At 41.6% G+C, this 22,278-nt stretch overlaps 1 protein-coding gene across 5 annotated transcripts in view; it reads left to right on the top strand.

The window, feature by feature from the left end:
• PKD1L1 (polycystin 1 like 1, transient receptor potential channel interacting) overlaps positions 1-22,278 on the top strand; it is a 329,432-nt gene that overhangs the window by 188,214 nt on the left and 118,940 nt on the right. For all 5 annotated transcript variants that reach the window (XM_056520283.1, XM_056520285.1, XM_056520284.1 and 2 more), the window contains 7 exons: positions 13-170; positions 3,758-3,858; positions 4,519-4,711; positions 5,385-5,471; positions 12,145-12,352; positions 12,906-13,012; positions 13,195-13,411. In XM_056520283.1, the coding sequence (XP_056376258.1) occupies positions 13-170; positions 3,758-3,858; positions 4,519-4,711; positions 5,385-5,471; positions 12,145-12,352; positions 12,906-13,012; positions 13,195-13,411 (1,071 nt within the window). The remainder of the gene's footprint in view (positions 1-12; positions 171-3,757; positions 3,859-4,518; positions 4,712-5,384; positions 5,472-12,144; positions 12,353-12,905; positions 13,013-13,194; positions 13,412-22,278) is intronic.

Here is a 22,278-nt window from a genome sequence, read left to right as displayed (position 1 = left end):
ATTATTTTACAGAATGGAAGTTTTCAAAATACTCAATACAATTTATTCCGGGACAAAATACATTTCCACCAGTTGAGTTTGATTCCTAAGAACAAACAGTCGGCGCTGAAGATAACAGTTAGCTTCTCTAAACCCAAAACTAGGACTTTTCCTGTACTGCTTCTAATAAGGTATGTATATAATCTTCTATATTTTAATAGGGGTATTCCCTTTCCAACATTTATGGCATATTCACAGGATACTTAAAATTGCTAAACATAAAATCTCATGAACTTTAAATTCCTCCTGCTCATTATTCTTCTATTATTTTAACTATCAATTTTTTTATTTCAGGATTAGAATACAGGAAAAGGGGAGGGGGAAAGGGAGGGGAGAAGGTGGGAAAAGGAGAATTACTTAAATACTCCATCCAAGGCTGCCAGGTAGCGTTGAATGCTTTTTGGGAATCTAGAAGAATGCTATCTTCTATCATTTTTATATGAATTTGCTGCCTACAATATTATCATAGTGTCAGATGGAAAACAGTTCGGTAAAATACAGTTTTTTTTTTAAAGTTATGGACACCTTTGCACTGATGTTTTTTTAGTGTTGACTTGTTTCATGAATGCCAAAAGAAATGTCCTACTTTTGAGCTGCAACTTAGAGAAAAATAGGATAAATCTTTTAGATGCAGTTTCTACTCTCTGTGTTAGAGAAAGGGAGGGGGAAGGAGTTACACACTGGCTCCGATAGTTGTCAGATGGGAAAGAAAACTTGAAGGGCAGCTTTAACATTTTGAAATAAGAAAAGAGAGCAGGCAGACTATAGGGGAGAATCATATAGGCTGTGTACAAATAATAAGAGAAAAAAAGAGCTCATACAGCAAGCATTAGAAACTGTAGAAGCCTCACAGTCATTTTAACCCCTTAACGATGTAGGACGTAAATGTACGTCCTGGTGAGGTGGTACTTAATGCACCAGGACGTACATTTACGTCCTATAGATAACCGCAAGCATCATAGCAATGCTCTGGTCATGTGCGGCAGATCCCAGCTGCTGATAGCAGCAAGGGACCCACCGGTAATGGCCGACATCGTGGGGATGTCCGCCATTAGCCCCTCAGATGCTGTGATCAATGCAGATCATGGCATCTGCAGAAGTGCGCCACTTAATGTGGACGATCGGATCCATGCACTGCTGCAGCGATCCGATCATCTGTAATGGCGGACGTAGGTTCCCTCACCTGCCTCCGTCTGTCTCCCGGCATCTTCTGCTCTGGTCTGAGATCGAGCAGACCAGAGCAGAAGATAGCTGATAATACTGATCAGTGCTATGCCCTATGCATAGCACTGAACAGTATTAGCAATTGAATGATTGCTGTAAATAGTCCCCCTATGGGGACTATTAAAGTGTAAAAAAAAAGTTAAAAATAAAAGTAAAAAAAATTTGAAAAATCCCTTCCCCCAACAAAAATGTAAATTCTGTTTTTCCCCATTTTACCCCCAAAAAGTGTAAAACATTTTTTTAATAAACATATTTGGTATCGTTGCTTGTGTAAATATCTGAACTATTAAAATACAATGTTAATCATCCCATATGGTCAACAGCATGAACGTAAAAAAAAAAGTCCAAATTGATGCTTTTTTATAACATTTTATTTAAAAAAAAATATATATATATTAAAAGTTTTATATATGCAAATGTGGTATAAAAAAATTACAGATCACGGCGCAAAAATTGAGCCCTCATACTGCCACTTATACGGAAAAAGGAAAAAGTTATAGGTCAGCAAAATAGAGGGATTTTAAATGCACTAATTTGGTTGAAAAGTTTGCGATTTTTTTTTAAGCAGTATAATAGAAAAGTATGTAATCATGGGTATCATTTTAATCGTAACAGGTCTATTTTAGCGTAAAATGTACAGCATGAAAACAAAACCTTCCAAAATTAGCAAAATTGCAGTTTTCTTATCAATTTCTCCACACAAATAATATTTTTTGGTTGCGCCATACATTTTATGATAAAATGAGTGATGTCATTACAAAGGAGAACTTAAGGAGTTAAGTAAGCATCAGTAAGAATTTATGGAGAAAATGTTATTTGAATTATAATTAGTACAAAAAAATGCATTTTATAGATGTCTATAGCCTTTAAAGTGTACTTGTCATTTGCAAAAACATTTTATACAATGTAGATAATAAAACAACATGCATATTTGTAAGACACATTGGTTAAAAAATTTGTTTGTTTGTGGGGGGAAAAAAATGCTGTCTTGTCCCTGTTAGCTATATGTGTCTGTGCAGATACAAAATACAAGAACTGCGGGCTGGACAAGAAGGTCTCTGTGCAGGCTCCTGGCCTGTCAATCAGCCTGCTCTGTGAGCCGGAGGCATGTCACAGAACCTCACTGCACACAGCCCTGCTTATCCCGGCCACACTTCTTGCATTTTGCCTTTGCACGGAGTCCTGCTTGATCCGCTCACACTTTCTGTATTCTGTCTTTGTACAGACACATAAGCAATAGCTACAGGGACAAGACAGCATTTTTTTTACCAAAAAATACACATATTTTAACCACTGCATATTAGACATACACATAAAATGTTATTATCTTAATTGTTCAATAAATAAAGCGTACAGTAAATATTCATTTTTGATACTACAGAGTTTTATAAAAAGTCCAATAGATGATTCATAAAAAATTAAGTCTACAGAAGTTAAATAAATATGAAAATAGGTTAACTTTCAGGCATAGTAAAAAAAAATGCATCTGTAAAATTGTGCAAATTGTTTTTATCATTTAAAAAGACAAACACAAAACGCTCCCATGTGTAAAATGTTCTGTACGGGTGAGTGGGGTATATCTGCAAGAAACCACTCACCTGTCAGAGTTGTGCAAATGCTGCCACAACTTATATAGTAGCATATTAAGGTTCACAATGAAACCATAGTAGGGTTGCTGCTCCGTTCCCAAATCCAATCCCCCCACCCCCTGTCGAGGACAATAGACTATAACCACCAAAACACTTCCTCCTCTGGAAAATGGGCGCTGCCCTTAAAAATTTACAGATTCTTCATAAAATAAAATAAAGATATTATTTATTAAAAGCACAACGTGTAATTAGTAATAGTTTGAAAAACTGCAGATTTTCCTTTTAGCTTTCTTGAAGTTTACATGTGGATGTTATTTCTATGAAGTTTGCAGAATATTTCATATTACTTTAAAAGGGATGGTCGAGTTATTTAAGAATAATTTTACAGCGCTGTTTTATATAAAAATAAATGCTATACTTAGCTGCATCCAACGCTGCCACCATGGTTCTTTGAGTAAAACCCTGAGTACATACCAGGCCACCCTGCAGCCAATCACTGGCAGTAGTGGTAGTTGGTATAAGACCACAAGTGATTTGCTGCAGTGTGTTTGGCATATCATTGCTGATTCTATTGCCGTAAGCTAACATTTGGGAGTAACACCTGCTGTTTCAGTTTAATGTTATGTTATGCTATTTTAATTCTTTGAGGTGTAATCTTTCCATTTGTTATTGTGCAGTATTCTGAGGAGACTTATGAAAAAATAGAGTATTCCAGAAGACAACACATTGCTTAAACTCATGCTAGCAGCTAGGGCAGTGTCATTTTGACACAGCATGGAGTCATTTAAGTAGTAGTCAGGAAAAATTGTGAATGTTGCTCAGGGGCTATAAAATATGATATAACTTAAAGTGCATGATATATGAATCTCATTCCACATTTACCTTCCTTTTTTCTATGTGCACAGGCATTCTAAGAAACCCTCTCCATCTAGCTTTAATATAATGCAAATCCACAATAGAGAACAACTTTCATCTCAGATATTTATTCCTGTGGATTCCTTAAGAGGTTTGTTTTCCATCATTTCAAATTGCTATTGGTTTCCCTAGTCATAGGGAGAGATTTTCTAACGGCAGCAACAACACCACACATTAGCAAAGGTTTGGTCATTTTCAGTCCGCTGGAATCACTAAGTTGCTCTGTGATTGCCCTTGTGCCTAGTGCAGTTATATAAGACAGATAGGAGCGTGTGTATATTTTTGCAACTTTCAGTGTTCCAAGTCGTCTCAAAAGTTGCATGTGAAGTGGGTTTAGATCGGCACGACCCCTCCATGAGAGGCCGAGCCTCGATTCAGCCTCCTTCATCCTTCTCTCACATCCCCTTGCGGGCAGCGTACATGTGCCAAGACATGTAAAACCTTTATGACTCCTTGACCAACCATACTCCATCTTGTATCCAGGCTAGAGATTGCCCAATAGGGGACTAAATCATCATTGTAATTGTACAACAATACATTGTATTGTTTTTTCCCAATAAACTTATCCTTTAAATATAATCACATACATACAATCATTACATTCACACATATAAAGTTTTATTCGATCCAAACAACTCCATCCATATTATGTAATTTAGATCTACTTTGGACAAAATTCTTTACATTTTTGAACATTTGTATTGTTCTTACGTATGTTTAATAGGATTAAACATTTTCTTTCTTAATATAGATGCAGAATATACCTACATGGCATTGATGGATGCAGACTACAAAAGGCATCCCAAAAATAAATACATTTCCAATATGATGAATTATACAGTAGATGTGCAGTGGATACAATGCCTTCATTGGCATGATAAACAATGGAATTCAGGAAACTGTTCTCCTCAGAAAGGGACCACAGCGACTGGGTTTACTTGCAGGTATGTTATTTTACAGAAAATCTGTTTGGTTCTACAATATATACAGCAACATTTTTGCATTTGTTTATGGATTTCTGAACTGTTTTATATAAGATAGCATGATAAGTATGTTTGCATGAAATATCATCACTTGAAAATCAAGACTGTTCACTTGCAAGCTATGTTATATTTCCTTATATAACATTCTAAATATTGTCTGGAAATGCAGTTCATGCTGCAGACAGCACAGTATAGAGCAGGAGGAGCTGAGAAGATGTTCCAGTATACACAAGGGGAGAACACCAAAGGGTGGCTGTATCAGTATTTAAATAAAAGAAGGAACGTGGTTGACATGCACACTAGAGAGGATTTTTGTCCAAAATAAGCAGACCTTTAAATAAATAAAGACCTTCTTAGGCTGCATTCACACCTTGTTTTCAGTCTACAGTTGCCGGATCTGGCTGGGGAAAACCGGGCACTCCCGTACCTAGCCGGACCGGCGCTGAAATCCATTTACTTTAATGAGCCGACCGGAGTAAAATTTTTGTCAGTGATGACCATGGATTTAGAGACTGTTGGTTACTGGTTAAACAGACCATACACTAGACCTGTTCCACTAATTCCACTAGTTCCACTAAAAGCATTATATGACATTCAAATGACAAACCCATGACAACTTTGTTTCCTGTTATAGCTGTACTCGTCTAGGTATGTATACCACTGCTAATAGACAAGTGTCATCATCCCATTTTAACGTGGAAGATATCTCCCAGTTTTTAAGGTAAATATGTATTTGATTTTTACCTAAACCTTTCTTAAAATGTTAAATGTCTTATTGTTGTTTCTTTTAAATGCAAATAGCTTTCTGCAAGAATGCAGATCACTTTTTCCTAAGTAGCTTCTAGTATATTTCTCACTCTGGAGCAGTGCTTGTTAAACTAGGTGTTGTAGGTGAGGCACAGTTGCGGCACAGTTGGGAATTTAGTTTACACATAAGTGACTAGAAGCTGCACAGTCCTTAAGCTGGCTGCAACAATCTCTGGTTAAGCAACATTGACTTCTTTTTTTACTTATGTTTTTGTTATTCAGGACACAGGGTTTTTCTGTTTTTGCACTTTTGTTTTTTTCCTCCTCACCTTTTAAAAATCATAACCCTTTCAATTTTACACCTAAAAATCCATATGATGGCTAATTTTTTGCACCACCAATTTTTCTTTGCAGTGATATCAGTCATTTTACCCGAAAATCTATAGCGAAACGAAAAAAAAAATCATTGTGCGACGAAATCAAAGAAAAAATTCCATTTTGTAAATTTTGGGGGCTTCCGTTTCTACGCAGTACATTATTAAGTAAAAATGACACCTGATCTTTATTCTGTAGGTCCATACAATTAAAATGATACCCTACCTATATCGGTTTGATTTTGTCATACTTCTGGAAAAAATCATAACTACATGCACGGAAATTTATACGTTTAAAATTGTCATCTTCTGACCCCTATAACGTTTTTATTTTTCTGCGTATTTGGCAGTATGAGGGCTCTTTTTTTGTGCCGTGATCTGAAATTTTTAGCGGTACCATTTTTATATTGATCAGACTTTTTGATTGCTTTTTATTAATTTTTTCATGATTTAAAAAGCCACCAAAAACACATTATTTTGGATTTTGGAATTTTTTTGCGTGTACGCCATTGACCGTGCGGTTTAATTAATGATATATTTTTATAGTTCGGACATTTACGCATGCGGCAATACCACATATGTTTATATTTATTTTTATTTACATGGTGTTTTTTTTTTATGGGAAAAGTGGGGTGATTTGAACTTTTATTAAGGAAGGCGTTAAATCACATTTATTAACTTTTTTTAACACTTTTTTTTTGCAGTGTTATAGCTCCCATAGGGGGCTATAACACTGCACACACTGATTGTCAGCACTGTTCACTGCAAAGCCAAAGCCAACTTTGAACGCTGTATCTAAAGGGTTAATAGCGCGCTGCACCGCGATCGCTGCCGCACGCTATTAGCCCCAGGTCCCGGCTTCAGATACATGCCAGGATCGACCCAAAATGACGCAGGGGTCACCGAGGGACGTAAATATACGTCCTTGGTCGTTAAGGGGTTAAGGAGACAAATGAAAGGTAGACTAAGCAATATTTTTAATTTTTGCATGAACAGATAGTGAGGTCCAGGCATTACCGTCTTGCTGGTTAGGTATTACATCTTTCCAACACATTTATTTTTTCATTTTCTACTCTAAGCCAAAGTTTACAAACACCATTAAATTAACAGTAAAATACGGCCATAAAATCTGTAACAGTAAAATACGGCCATAAAAACATGACCATGTTTTAATGTAATAATGTGGTCTAGGAAAGTCATTGGAAAAGTGTTCGTCAAAACACATCCGTAATTCCAATGTTAGAATTACAGACACTATTTAAACAGTGTATGCACTGACAAAGCACATAGAGGGGCATTCACTAATCTTTTACTATGTAGTCTGGTTTTTACCCAGTTTTTTTCTACTTCATTTTTGACTATGTGCGACAAATTTACTAAATTGTTGCACGGCATTAATAAATTTGGCACACATAGACAAAAGTGGGAAATTTACTTCATGTAGTAGAAAAAATAGTCTGTTCCTTTTTCCTGCTGTCTGAATAGGTTTGGCTGCTAGGTTTCCGTCTGGATCTTTTGTTTTTGATTTTTTTTTTAGCTTTTTCACCACATCTAAATAATTCAGTAACTACAGTGGTCCCTCAAGTTACAATATTAATTGGTTCCAGGACAACCATTGTAAGTTGAAACCATTGTATGTTGAGACCATAACTCTATGGAAACCTGGTAATTGGTTCTAAAGGCACCAAAATGTCATCCAAAAATAGGAAAAAGTGACAAAGAAAAATAAGTAGATAACTAATATAGATAAAGCAAATCCTTACATATAAAAGTAAGAAAGATCTGCTGGGAGCTGTAAATCACTGTCTATGTCAGTGTTTCCAAAGCAGGGAGCCTCCAGCTGTTGCAAAACTATAACTCCCAGCATGCCTGGACAGCCAAAGGCTGTCCGGGCATGCTGGGAGTTGTAGTTTTGCAAAAGATGGGGCCACCCTGCTTGGGAAACACTGGTCTATGTAGAGGACAGGCAATGTCCCAAACAAGTAATGGAGTCGCCCTCACCTGGTGTCCAAAAGAGCAGCTAACCCTGATACAGGTAAAGTGTACAGAACATGTAATACCAGACACCAGTCAGTGCATACACTTCAGTAATACAGGGGTTTTACCAGTGAATGCCCATTTTGATTGGTTGGTTCTTCCAGCCATTGACACGTTTCACAGATCTGGACTGTCTGTAGCATTGTATGTTGAGTCTGGTTTCAACTTACGATGGTCCAGAAAAGACCATTGTATGTTGAAACTATTGTATGTTGAGGCCATTGTAAGTTGAGGGATCACTGTAAATTGTAGTCATGGCTCAGAAGTGGTAAACGGCGTTTAGTGTGTGTGTGTGTGTGTGTGTGTGTTTATTACATTTTTTTAACACAGTTTTTTTCTCCATTAATGTACTTACTTTTTTTTGGTTACTTCTTCTACAGATCTGTGTATCCTGTGGACTCCTTCGGATTCGGTGGACTACTTCGACGACCAGCGTTTTTCTTTGCTTGATGTTAATAAAATGGTTATCGAGGGCTTGTGGGGGAGTGTTTTTTTGTAATAAATTTTTTTTTAAACCTGTTGTGTTTTTTTTTATTTTACTTTACTAGACAGGCTTAGTAGTGGAAGCTGTCTTATAGACTGAGTCCATTACTAAGCCGGGCTTAGCGTTAGCCACAAAAACAGCTAGCGCTAACCCCCAATTATTACCCCAGTACCCAACACCACAGGGGTGCCGGGAAGAGCCGGTACCAACAGGCCCGGAGCGTCAAAAATGGCGCTCCTGGGCCTAGGCGGTAACAGGCTGGCGTTATTTAGGTTGGGGAGGGCCAGTAACAATGGTCCTCGCCCACCCTGGTAACGTCAGGCTGTTACTGTTTGGTTGGTATTTGGCTGAGAATAAAAATAGGGGGACCCTATGCGTTTTTTAAATATATTTAATTATTTATTTAAAAAAAAATGCATAGGGTCCCCCCTATTTTCATTCTCAGCCAAATACCAACCAAACAGTAACAGCCTGACGATCCCAGGGTGGGCGAGGACCATTGTTACTGGCCCTCCCCAGCCTAAATAACGCCAGCCTGTTACCACCTAGGCCCAGGAGCGCCATTTTTGTTGGTACCGGCTCTTCCCGGCACCCCTGTGGCGTTGGGTACCGGGGTAATAATAGGGGGTTAGCGCTAGCTGTTTTTGTGGCTAGCGCTAAGCCCAGGTTAGTAATGGACTCTGTCTATAAGACAGCTTCCACTACTAAGCCTGTCTAGTAAAGTAAGAAAAAAACACAACAGGTTTTAAAAAATTTTTATTACAAAAAACACTCCCCCACAAGCCCTCGTTAACCATTTTATTAAAATCAAACAAAGAAAAACGCTGGTCATCGAAGTAGTCCACCGATTCCGAAGGAGTCCACAGGATACACGGATCTGAAATGAGAAGAAAACAAAAAAAAATGGGTTTGTACATTTATTATCACCTGCTCACACTTCTTCCGCCCCGCACGACTACAACTGCCAGCATGCCCTTACAGTAAGGACATGCTGGGAGTTGTAGTTGTGTGGTGCAGGAGATGTGTGGGCAAGTGACAAGCTTGTCCCCTGCCCCCAGCTGCAGGACTACAACTCCCAGCATGCCCTTACAGTAAGGTGGGGCGGAGGCCGGGCACAGTGTTTCCCAACCTGGGACTTGTAGTTTTGCAACATCTGGAGGCAACCTGGCTGGGAAACACTGTTTTAGGCCAGTGTTTCCCAACCAGGGTGCCTCCAGATGTTGCAAGACTATAACTCCCAGCATGCCTTGACAGCCAAAGGGTGTCCAGGCATGCTGGGAGTTGTAGTCTTGCAACATTTGGAGGCACCCTGGTTGGGAAGCTTGCGCAACTTACCGGCTTCCGTAGGATCCAGCACTGCACGACACTGCCGCGCGACGATCTCCGTCAGCGATCGTCGCTGGAGCCTCGGAAGGGTAAGTAAACGTTTTCGCCGGTCCCCTTCAGCTGTTTAGTTTTGCAACAGCTGGAGGACTACAGTTTACAGACCACACACCAGTGGTCTGCAAACTGTGGCCCTCCAGCTGTTGCAAAACTACAACACCCAGCATGCCCTGACAGCCAAAGCCTATGGCTCTCAGGGCAGGAGCCCGGGCTGACATTACAGTGCAGCCGCCCGGGCTCCTCATACGGTCTCCCCGCTACCCCCCCCCCCTTGTTTCCCGCCCGGGCTCCTCATACGGCCTCCCCGCTACCCCCCCCTTGTCTCCCGCCCGCGCCGCTCAGCTCCCGCTGCTACAAGACTACAACTCCCAGCGTGTCCTCACTGTAAGGGCATGCTGGGACTTGTAGTCTTGCAACAGCAGACAGATGGGAGTTGTGTGGCGCTGGCAGGTGAGAGGGGGGATATAAATCACTGCAGTGTCCCTGTAGCGAAGTGAGGGTAGCGGGGAGAAAGTATGTCGGAGCCCGGGCGGCAGTAGCTTTTCCTGCTCCATGTTGGAGCTGGAGTAAATTTAGTCAATTTTTACGGCTGTTGCGACAGTTTATTGCGCAACTGCGACTGTCTCAGTTAATAAATTCCTGACCACTGCAAGTAAAAACTGAAAACTTGCGTAAATTAAGCGGGAAAAAAAATTGACTTTCTAGCTCTTGCTAGGGAAAGTCGCACAATTTATAGGGTAGGCGCAATTGCGACAATTTTGCGCCAAAAATAGTCAGAAAAAAATGACTAAACCCCTTAGTAAATGCCCCTCATAGACTTTTATAAAGGACATTATTGCATTAACCCCTTATTTAACCGTAACAATTTTTCCTTTTTGCATTTTTATTTTCACCTCTTTGCCTTTTAAAATACACAACTCTTTCAATTTTCAACCTACAGACACATGTAAGGGCTTATTGCTTGCAGGACCAATTTTATTTTGTAAATACATCACACATTTTATTCCACAATCTAAGTCAAAGCCAATAACAAAATATTTGTGGGATAAAATTTGAAAGAAAAACAAAATGTTGCACATGTTGGGTGGGGGGTTTGTTTCTACATAGTGCACTTTACAGTTAAAATTATACATTATCTTAATTCTTTAGGTCAATTCGATTACAACGATACCCAGTTGGTATAGGTTTTGTTTTATTTATTTTACACATTTTTGTAAGAAAATTAATATGCTTAAAATTGCACTTTTCTGACAATATTTTTTCATTATTGTTTTGATTAGACTTTTTGATCTCTTTTTATTTATTTTTTATGTGGAATTACAAAAAAATCAGCAATTCTAGACTTAGGTATTTTTATGTCTATAACACTCATCCTGTGGTTTCATTAAGATTATTTTAATAGTTCGAAGGATCTAAAGGATTATTAGCCTTCGCTGCTGCAGGTTATTTGCTGTGGCACTTGGCTATCGATGTCAACCCCCCTGGGGACAAACCCATACGTTTTGGGGAGGGAAAAGGCTATAAAAATATGGAAATTTTTATATGCTATGTAACATTAGTATTTTTTTATGTAATTTTACAATATGCATAACTAGCCTAAAAGCCTTTTATTTCTATTCCATTCTATTCAGAGGGCTTATTTTTTGTAGTACACATTTACAAATTTGTGGTATAAAATAGCATTCTTCATATTACTGTACAACATAGTGTGTAATAATAAAAAAAAAAAAGCCACATGCACCATTTTATAGGTATCTTTCCCATGCAATAAATATGACATGGTATTTTCATTCTAAAGGTCAGTGCGCTTACATGTGATACCACATTTATATTAAACTGTCATTTTTGCAATCTCCTAGTACAACCTTCACTAGTCTTCCTGCAATTGTTTTATCCGGTAGGGATCAGAGTCAGGAGGGGGCAGCAAATTACTTTTAATCATCTAGATGCCATAGTCGCTATTATCTTTGATCCTGGCAGCATATGCTGTGTTTCAGTTGCTGATAGCAGCTGACACCCACCTGGTATGACCTGACATTTAATGTACATATACCACAAATGTCGTGAAGGAGTTCATGAATCATAACATTTTGGAATTATAACTGCTATAATAACTAACTAGTTAAGTTTTACTTAGAAATTGTCCCTGGTATATTTATGATTTATGAAATTTACAATATTATTTCCATTGGGATAGCTCTAATGAGGGCAATACCAGTCTTGATGTATCAATACTTTACTGTCCAATCATCTTTTCCTAAAGAAACAGTATAGTGAAACTGTAAGAAAAAGATAAAAAGGATTATGTGTTCATACAAATGTGTAGGTATTAATATAAAATCATATTTCTATATATTTTTTTTTTGTAGCTCAAATAAAAATCTGGTCCCATCCATCATTCTTGTAATTTGCACTCTGCTTTACATTTTACTGATGTTTTTCGGTAAATTTAAGGACCAACATGAAGATCAAAAAGATGGTTTTGTGTTTCTTCAGGATAATTCTCCAAATGACCAGCAGCAATATGCTGTTATGGTTGATGTAGGTTTCCGATCTAGACCAAAATCTACAGCTAAGGTAATCTGATATATACTGAAATAAACTGTAATTTGCTTGGTTGATTTAAACTTTAAAAGTGAGTATTCCAGTTTTTTTTTTTTTACTTCTAAAGTATCGTCCCTCTGCCAGTTGTGGCGAGAGCCGTGCCCCATTGAGGGGATTGCAGGGGGTCCCGCAGTCGACCCAATCTGATCACACACTTATCCTGTGGATAGGGGATATGTTTTTCAAAATGGAAGTACCCCTATGTGGAGACATGGCCTTTGCTCTTGCACACAGTTAAAAATTAATAGTCAATGAAAACTTTTCTGTCAGTCCAACGTTGGAATTACAGATTTTCTTTTATTCAGTCTGTAAACTTTCTATAGACTTTCATTATGCACACTATTAGATTAAAAATACAAAATGTATTTTATTTCTATCTTGTAGACTTGTAGACTTATTTTGCTATTTATGATGCATGAACATAGCCTAACATTGCACTATAACAATACAGTATGCCTTATGTAATATTATATACAAGTCTTAATGGACACATATTAAGGATGCTTTATCCATAATCTTATTATAGGTCCATATTATTTTACATGGTGAGGATGGTGTTTCTGAAACCCGTGTGCTGTTCTGTCCAGACAAGCCTTTGTTTGAAAGAAATTCACGACATACATTTATAATGAGGTAAATGAATATATAGTTGTATCATATAACTGCAACTTTGTAGAAGTAAGTGATACAAATGGATGGCTGCATATAGTAAAAATCTCACACACGTTATAACTATTAATAAAATATAGTTGAAACATGGATGGGCCTTTACAGTGATCTGTATGTTTTGCTAGCAGCTTTCTTTCTTTCCACAGTGTACCAGAAAGTCTTGGACCATTGTGGAAGATTCACATTTGGCATAACAACAGTGGTTACTCCCCAAGCTTGTACCTTAGTCATGTGATTGTCAAAGACCTGCAGACTGGAACCAGCTGGTTTTTCTATGCTGAATGTTGGCTGGCCATTGATGAGGGAGACGGGAAAGTTGAGCGTGAATTGACGTGTGTAGGACATGGATTGGGATTTAGAAGGGTATGATTTTTACTAATTCACTAATAACTGTAAACTTTCCTTTGTACCACTGTCGCAGAACAAAATAAATGTGTCAGAAAAATTGTGCAATTTACATGCAACATATGCCTGAACCATATGAGTTTTCAGCCTTAGGTATGGTTCTAGTTCTAGAACATAGTGCATATAACAGGTGTAGTCAGAAATTGTACCTGGTGTAAACATAGATATGAGCTATCTTTTGGTACATACTATTTAATTTACAAATGTATGAATAACTTCCTACTGTAGATTCTCCATTTGAGGTTGAGGTCGATACCATTTTGGAACAGAATTTGCATATTGTTACAGATTGCATGTTTGAGCAATTTATGTAAGCATGGAGGCATATTTATTAACACTGGTGGCCACCAGACAGTATCAGTATGTAATTTAAATGAAGCATGTACTATATTCCCCAACATGACCTTAACCATCAGAGGAATGTAGATTCCTCGATCCAAAGGATCTTACCTGTGTTAGCAAAAGTGGTGCTCTGTGACCGCTAGAGATGAGCAAATTTTTTGAAAAATTCGATTCCGCCGTTTCGCTGAATTTTCCGAAAAAATTCGGTTTGGTTTATTCACGGCGGATCTGTATTAAAAACGGCTATTTCTGGCCTACAAGGAGCCTCAATAGGGATGTAGAACACTTTGCCTTGTTGTAACACGCATAGGGTGTATGCTGGGTTAGAGAAATAATACTGTTATTCAGTATGACATGCAGATTAGAGGCGTCGCTATTAGAATCACTGTCGCAGAGCAGCACAATGACAGTGCCTGGAGGGGGCATCAGTATGAGGAGACCATATAGTGGCTGGTTGACACAGCGTGGAGGTGCCAAATGTGAATCTTCCACAATGGTCCAAGACTTTCTGGTACACTGTGGAAAGAAAGAAAGCTGCTAGCAAAACATACAGATCACTGTAAAGGCCCATCCATGTTTCAACTATATTTTATTAATAGTTATAACGTGTGTGAGGAGAACATATGGCAGTATAAGAAAGCCTGGAGCTGGCAGCAGCATGAGGAGAACATATGGTGGCAGTATGAGACAGCCTGGAGCTGGCATCAGCATGAGGAGAACATATGGTGGCAGTATGAGACAGCCTGGAGCTGGCATCAGCATAAGGAGAACATATGGTGGCAGTATGAGATAGCCTGGAACTGGCAGCAGCATGAGGAGAACATATGGTGGCAGAATGAGACAGCCTGGTGGCATTAGCAGCATCAGGAGTCCTGAAAGTGACACAGTGACATAGTGGGGTGGTGGGTGGCAATACCAGTACCCAGTGACGAAGGTGGGTGAAAAAGGAGAACTTGGCATCAGATGTGTGGCATCAGGCGGGTGGCAGGATAAGAATAGTAACTGAGGCTGGTAGGCAGAAGAAAATGGTCTCTTTTGTAAAAGGATAAAGATTTTTTTTAAATCAATCAAAAGGAAAGGTGTGCAAAAAACACCATGTGCCACCTACACCACCAAATATTGATGTGATGCAAAGACCTCTAAAAGGTGGAAGGGAACAACGTATGGTTCATTGTAACCAGTGGGGGCAAAAAAAAAACGTCCCCTTTAAGTCCCTACTGTTGCATTAATAATTCCCTTCTTGGCAAGTGTTACTCTCCCTAAAAAGGGTGGCCCCACACAGGAACCTCTCCCTATTTCCACCTGCAAACACTGCCATTTCCCAGAGTTTTTAGGTGGAAATAGGGAGAGGTTCCTGTGTGGGGCTGCCCTTTTTTAAGACGAGTAACACTTTTCTCGAAAAGGTGGAAGGGAACAACGTATTGTCCACTGTAGCAGGTGGGGGTAAAATTTCCCCTGTAAGGCCATACTCTCGCCCTATTAATTCCCTTCTTGGGAAGTGTTACTTGCCCTAAAAAGGGCGGCTCCACACAGGAAACTCTCCCTTTTTCCACCTAAAAACCCTGTGAAATTGCATTCTTTGTAGATAGAAATAGGGAGAGGTTCCTGTGTGGGGCCGCTCTTTTTAGGGCGAGTAACACTTGCCAAGAAGGGAATTAATAATGCAAGAGTAGGGCCTTACAGGGGAAGTTTTTACCCCCACTGGTTACAATAGACCGTACGTTGTTCGGTGTTTTTGCACACCTTTCCTTTTGTTTGATTTAAAAAACATTTTGGGTACATATATATTATCCTAAGAAAAGCTAAGTTTTAGCTAATGCATATCCTCGATAATTACTTGTGGTCTGATGCAGGGGAATGTCTGTAACTGGGGAGCAGCACCTTATATATGTTTTGCACTATCTACATTTGTGAAGTGTTGGTGTGGAACCATGGTCAATTTACTCTGATGCATCAGGCATTGGTGCGTGGAAATCCTGGCTGATCTATGCCTGATTTATGCCCGATTCATCTTCACAAAGGTCAGTCACTCCTCATTTTTCGTTGACAGACGAGTTCTCCTTCGGGTTACTATGGCCCCGGCCGCACTAAACACCCACTCTGATGCCACACTACTGGCTGGGCAGGACAGCTTTTCCAAGGAAAACTCTGCTAGTTCCAGCCACAAATCAAGTTTGGCTGCCCAGAAGTCCAGCGGATCTTCAAGGTGTGTTGGCATGGTCATGTCAAGGTATGCCACCATCTGCTGGTTCAGGTCCTGCTCCAGTACTACCTGCTGTTGATGAGTTGCTTCACTATGCGGGTGAAGAAAGCTACTCATCAGCAACTGTAGACTCAGGCTGCTGCTGATGGAGCTGGTACTGCTCCTGCCACCCCACCCCTCCCCAGCAGCCAGGGCAGTGGAAGGTGAGCGCAGAGGGCCCCCCCAAGTCAGACCTGTGAGAGGATGGTGCAGATAGGCATCGGCCAACTGACTACGTAGGATGTCTCTGTAGTAGGTCAGTTTGTCCTCCCTCTCAGTGGGTGTAAAAATGGTACCCATTTTGTACTGCTAGCAAGGGTCCAATAAGGTGGAGAGCCAGAAGTCATCCCGCTGCCGAATGGTGACAATTCGATGCTCACTATGCAAGCGAGCATGCATCGTGCCATTTGTGCAAGTGACTCGGAGGGACTCCCTGCCTCCATCTCCACTGCATACTGCCACGGTGTGTCTGGGTCCTCTATCTCGCCTTCCTCATAACCATCTAGCTCCTCTGGCTGCTCCTGCTCCTCCTCTACTGTGAGATGACTAGAAAACTGCCCATGTCGCTAAACCTAAACTGTGCTCCATTGTGCCCATCTACCTCTAGTTCAGCCCCCACAGGGCTCATGTGGCCGTGAGATGCAGGCACCGCATCTCCTGTGCCCTGACCAGCCATCCTTTCCAACACTTGTTGTTGTAAATAAAGCAGTGGAATGACGTTTTTGATCCCATAATCCTGGTGACTGACTAATGAGGTGGCTTCCTCAAAGGGCCTGAGCAAACGGCAGGTGTCACGTATGAGCTGCGACTGGTTGACATTGAAGTTACACAGGGGAGTCCCCCCTATCCGTTTGGATCATCAAGAAATCGGTGATGGCTTTTCTCTGTTCATATAGTTGGTCCAACATATGTAGGGGGGAATTCCAACGTGTGGGAACGTCGCAAATCAGACAATGTTGGGGGATACCGTTCTGACGCTGCAGCTCAAGGAGGGTGTGCTTTGCAGTGTACAAGTGGTTGAAGTACATGCAAAGTTTCCTTCCCATTGTTAGGATGTCTTGCAGATGGGGAAAACACTTCAGGAACTGCTTGACAACCAGATTGATCACGTGTGCCATGCATGGCACATGGTTCAGCCTTCCTTGTTGCAGTGCAGACAAGATGTTCTTCCCATTGTCGGTCACCATGATTCCCATTTCCAGTTTTTGTGGAGCAATCCATGATTCGATTACTTGATGAATGACTTTTAGCAGTTCCTCCCCTGTGTGACTCCGTTCGCCAAGGCAAACCATGTGAAGAACAGAGTGACACCACCGTGCCCTGCACACATGGTATGCTGAAGGGGCACTGAGACTTGTCCGTGCAGTGGAGGCTGAGGACACGGTGTAGCATGAGAAGGTTGAGTCGCACACTGTCACAGGAACAATGGCCTGAGAGCGTGAAGGCGGAACTGGCGTGAACTGTCCAAGTTGTTGTTGTGGCTGGAACCACATTCATCCAGTGGGACGTAAAAGACATGTCCCTGACCGTAGTTACAGCTCCACACGTCGGCACTGCTGTGCACTTTGTTACACACCGACAGGCTCAGGGACTGGCCCACTTTCTGTTCCACAAAATTGTGCAGGGCTGGTACTGCCTTCTTCCCAAAGAAATGACGGCTTGGGACTCTCCACCTCGGGTCGGCACAAGCCATCAGTTCTCTGAAAGGTGAAGAGCCCACCACTTGAAAAGGGAGGGACTGCAGTACCTGCATGTTGGACAGGAACACATTCAGCTTCTGCGCCGTTGGATGAGTGGGCGCATACTGTTGACTCTTGGACATGGCTTCAACGATGGATTGCTGGCGGAATAACTGACTCAAAGTAGGAGGAGCAGGAGAACCTGGAGCGGCAGAAGATGGTGGAGCCTTTGCTGGCTAAAACAGGGAGCAGCGTGCCACTGGGTGATGCAGCAGCCTGGACTACCACATCGGAGCCACGGTTCTCCCAGGCCGCTTTATGGTGACGCTGCATATGTTGACGCAAGGTCATGGTGCTAACATTGGGACCCTGGCCACGCTTCACCTTCTGCTGACACATCTTACATGTGGCCTTGTTAACCTCCTCCTGATGCTTGATGAAAAACTGCCACACCGCCGAGTAGCTGATTTTCCTACCAACAGTCTGCACTGATTGACTGCTACTGCCGCCGACTCCAAGAACTCCTGTTCCACTAACTCTCCGGAAGGTAGGCTGCCGCAAAGCAAGTGGTCTACCCAGGGCACATTTGGCTCCTGACTTTCCACTTCTGCCACCATGCTGACTGCCAACCATGCTACCACCTTGCTCTCTCAGCTGCTGCCTCACGGGCAACCTACAACCCTCTTCTCCTGATGATGATGAAGCCTCTTTTGCACCCGGCTCCCAAGTGCGATCGGCTTCATCATCATCGAGTTGTGTCGGCACATCACTGATGTCCTCCTCAGGTTCCTAAACAGTTTGTGCTTCAGGACGCTCGCAACACCACCTCCCACGCCACTCTCCTCATCACTACTTCCTAACATCTAGCAGAGGATGTCTCTTCCACTTCTTGGCTGGGCAGTAGCTGCTGACTGTCCTCCAGTAATTGTCCTCACTAAATAGTGGAGCTGAACCCACAGCATTAGATACTTCTGTGGGAAAGGGAACAGCATAGGACAGAGGCAATGGGTGGACAGGGACTGCTCCCAGGCCATGCCAACTGAGGATTGTGTCTGAGGAACCCACCGACTGTTGACTAGGGGTGTCAGATGCCACTCTCCTCTAGTCTGCTGCGACTTCTACTTGATGAATTTAGGCCTCTGCCACTTCTCTGTGCATGTCCTGGCACTTCTCTGCCTGACATACTTAGTTCGTATATGAGGGGAGGACAATACGCTCCACTACACTTGAAACAGTATTTATCTACAACACCAGCAGGTGTGTACTTTTGGCTGGCCTTTCATAGTATCTAGGCCCTTATGATTTTAACAGAAACAAAATGGTATACCACTTAGATGTACGTTTGTGGTATGCACTTATGAGGGGAGTACAATGCGCTCCAGTACATTTAAAACAGTATTTGTTTACAACACCAGCAGGTGTGTACTTTTGGCTGGCCTTTTACAGTAACTAAGCCTTTAAGACTTTAACAGGAACAAAATGGTACACCACTTAGATGTGCGCACAGGTTAAACTTAATAGAGGACAATACACTTTTAGTGCTCTGCTCTCTCTAACTGGGTGGCTTTTTTTTTTTTTTCAACTGTAAATTTTTATTAAATAATTTTTCAGAAATACAAGTCCCCAAAAAATAAGAGCATACAGGCCACTTCAATAGGGCCAAGGCCCCAAAAAAAAACAGCAGCACAACAAGGAATATATAAACAACAATAAGGAGTATCTCAGTAGGCAAAGACACCCTATGCATATGAAGGAGGCCTCTGTCATCGGGGTGCCAATAACACAAAAACAACCTTGCCAGTAAGTGGAATAAAACTTAGGGAGCCTGGTATGCCAATCCACAAAGACAAACAGTGGGCCCAGAAAGCCATAAACACAGGGTAGGGGAGGGAAAAGAGGGAGGGGAGAGACAAAATGAGACCACAAGACAAAAATAGAACACAAAATAAACACAGAATAGGCACAAGACACAAGAGGAGGAGAGAGAGAAAAAAGGAAGAAAGAAGAGTTGAGAGAAAAAAAGGGATAGAACTCAAGGCAGCTGCCTATCGGAGAATCGGTCCCAAGGTTCCCAAACAGAGAGAAAAGAGGGGATAGAATTTTTCAGAGAGGCCTTGAGAAATTCCAAAGAGCGAATCTTACGTATACGGGCCAACAATTCAGCTTCAGAAGGAGGAAGGGTCCTCTTCCAGCACTCCGCCACCAAAGTTTTAGCAGCCAAAGCTACAGACATAAATAACTTAAATGGCTTCTTAGAGAGAGTAGGAGGAGATAGGGGAAGTAGGTAAGTCAGAGGGTTCAAAGGAACCAACACACCCAGGACCTCAGATAATAAATGCTGCACTACCTTCCAATAGTCTATAAGAAGAGGACAGGACCAAAAAATATGTAGCACCGTACCAAACCCCACCCCACAACGCCAGCATTGAGGAGGGACGTCAGGGTTCAATCTATTTGATAACTCCGGAGTGTGATACTAGCCCATAATCAGTTTGTAGTGAGTTTCCTTATAAGCTGTGCAAATAGAGGCCTTGGAAGCCCTTTCCCATATGACACGCCACTGTGGCAAGGAGATAGTAGTGTTCAGAGCAGCCTCCCAACTGCCCATGTAACGGTGTGATGGGGGGGTCACCATTGGGGGGTTGAAGAAGCAAAGAATAGATCGCGGAGAGAAGACCCCTCGTCTGCGGCCCACCACGGCACAACCTCTCAAAGCCATTAGGCAGAGAGACCACAGTGGAACCAATCGTAGAGGACATATAGTACTGCAATTGTAAGAAGTGGAAGCGCTCAGACGAGGGGAGCTCCCACCGAGCCATCAACTGATCAAAGGACAGGAGGGAACGAGAGATAGGGTTTACCATATCAGCCCAGCAGAAAAGTCCCCGAGAACCCCATTCACGAACCATAACAGAAGACTGACCAGGAGGAAAGGCAGGATGATAGAGGAAGGACCGCAGAGGGGAGGAGGAAGAGAACAGCATAAATTTGACTGAGCAGTACCCCCACACATATTTAGAGAAGGACATATGGCCAAGCAGAGGGGAGAGAGAGAGCAGATGCCGGGGGGGGGGGGGGGGGGCATAAAAGAGCATTAGGGTGAACAGGGGCCAACCAAAGCTTCTCCAGCTCCATCCATTGGCTGAACGCATGGTACGAGGACCATGCCGCTAGATGCCAAAGGTGAGCCGCGCAGTAGTATTTCACTACATCTGGGACTGCCAGCCCTCCCATAGCCCGACTAGCCATCATGACCGACATGGGCAAATGGTGTCTCTTACCATCCCAAATAAAACGAAAAATCACTGATTGGAAGGAGCGAAGGGCCGAGAGCGGGACCCGGACAGGCAACGTCTCAAAAAAGTAAAGCAGCTTCGGAAGAATCGTCATTTTAACCGCCGCAATACGACCCAAAAAAATAAAAATATTGCGATCGCCATTTCTCCAGGAGCTCCCGGAAAAGGGGAGGATAGTTGGTAGAGTAAAGAGAGGAATAGTGGGAGGTGATATAGACCCCCTAGATATTTAATAGCTGAGGTAGACCATTTAAAAGAGTCACCACCAAAAATACAGAAAAAATTATGCACAGATAAATAACTAAGCAATAAATGAGAGAAAGTTAACAAAATCTTTATTGGAGTATATCATTAATTAAAAGACAATAGCATAAATACAGAATAAAAACAAGGCACCAGAAAGTACTGCAGATGGGTAGGTAAGGACTGGAACTAGGTATAGAGAGGTGCTGGTTATGGATATAAATGCGAGGTCATAGGGCAATAAGAGTATAAATCAAAAGGGAACGCACCAAATGGCTGCTAAACGCAAGCACAGGGGCAGGGAAAGAGTAGACACAAAGGATCAAACCCAGGGACCAGAGAGAACAAGTATGCCAGACCTTACCTACCAACCGGTTGGTAGGTAAGGTCTGGCATACTTGTTCTCTCTGGTCCCTGGGTTTGATCCTTTGTGTCTACTCTTTCCCTGCCCCTGTGCTTGCGTTTAGCAGCCATTTGGTGCGTTCCCTTTTGATTTATACTCTTATTGCCCTATGACCTCGCATTTATATCCATAACCAGCACCTCTCTATACCTAGTCCCAGTCCTTACCTACCCATCTGCAGTACTTTCTGGTGCCTTGTTTTTATTCTGTATTTATGCTATTGTCTTTTAATTAATGATATACTCCAATAAAGATTTTGTTAACTTTCTCTCATTTATTGCTTAGTTATTTATCTGTGCATAATTTTTTCTGTATTTTTGGTGGTGCTTCTATTTTGCACATTACTTACCCCTTAGAGGTATAGTCTCCTATGTAGGTGTTTACCATTTAAAAGAGTACTGAGAGCGCAAGAGGGTAGACAAAGGCAACGGAAGATTAAGAGGAAGTGCTTCGGGTTTGGAGAGATTAACCTTATAGCCAGATACTACACTATAGTCATGAAGAGCTCTATAGTGATTAGGGAGAGAAAGTAAAGGACGGGAAAGAGCATCGCGCTTAAGTTGTGCACCCAGAGCAATACAATGGCCCCAGATGACTGACTTGTGAGCCTCCCAGAGGAT

Source organism: Hyla sarda, chromosome 5 (genome assembly GCF_029499605.1).
Source record: "Hyla sarda isolate aHylSar1 chromosome 5, aHylSar1.hap1, whole genome shotgun sequence".
In the NCBI taxonomy this organism is placed as follows: domain Eukaryota; kingdom Metazoa; phylum Chordata; class Amphibia; order Anura; family Hylidae; genus Hyla; species Hyla sarda.
The sequence above is the reverse complement of the archived record's forward strand: the minus strand, read 5'-3'. Positions and strand labels throughout refer to the sequence as shown.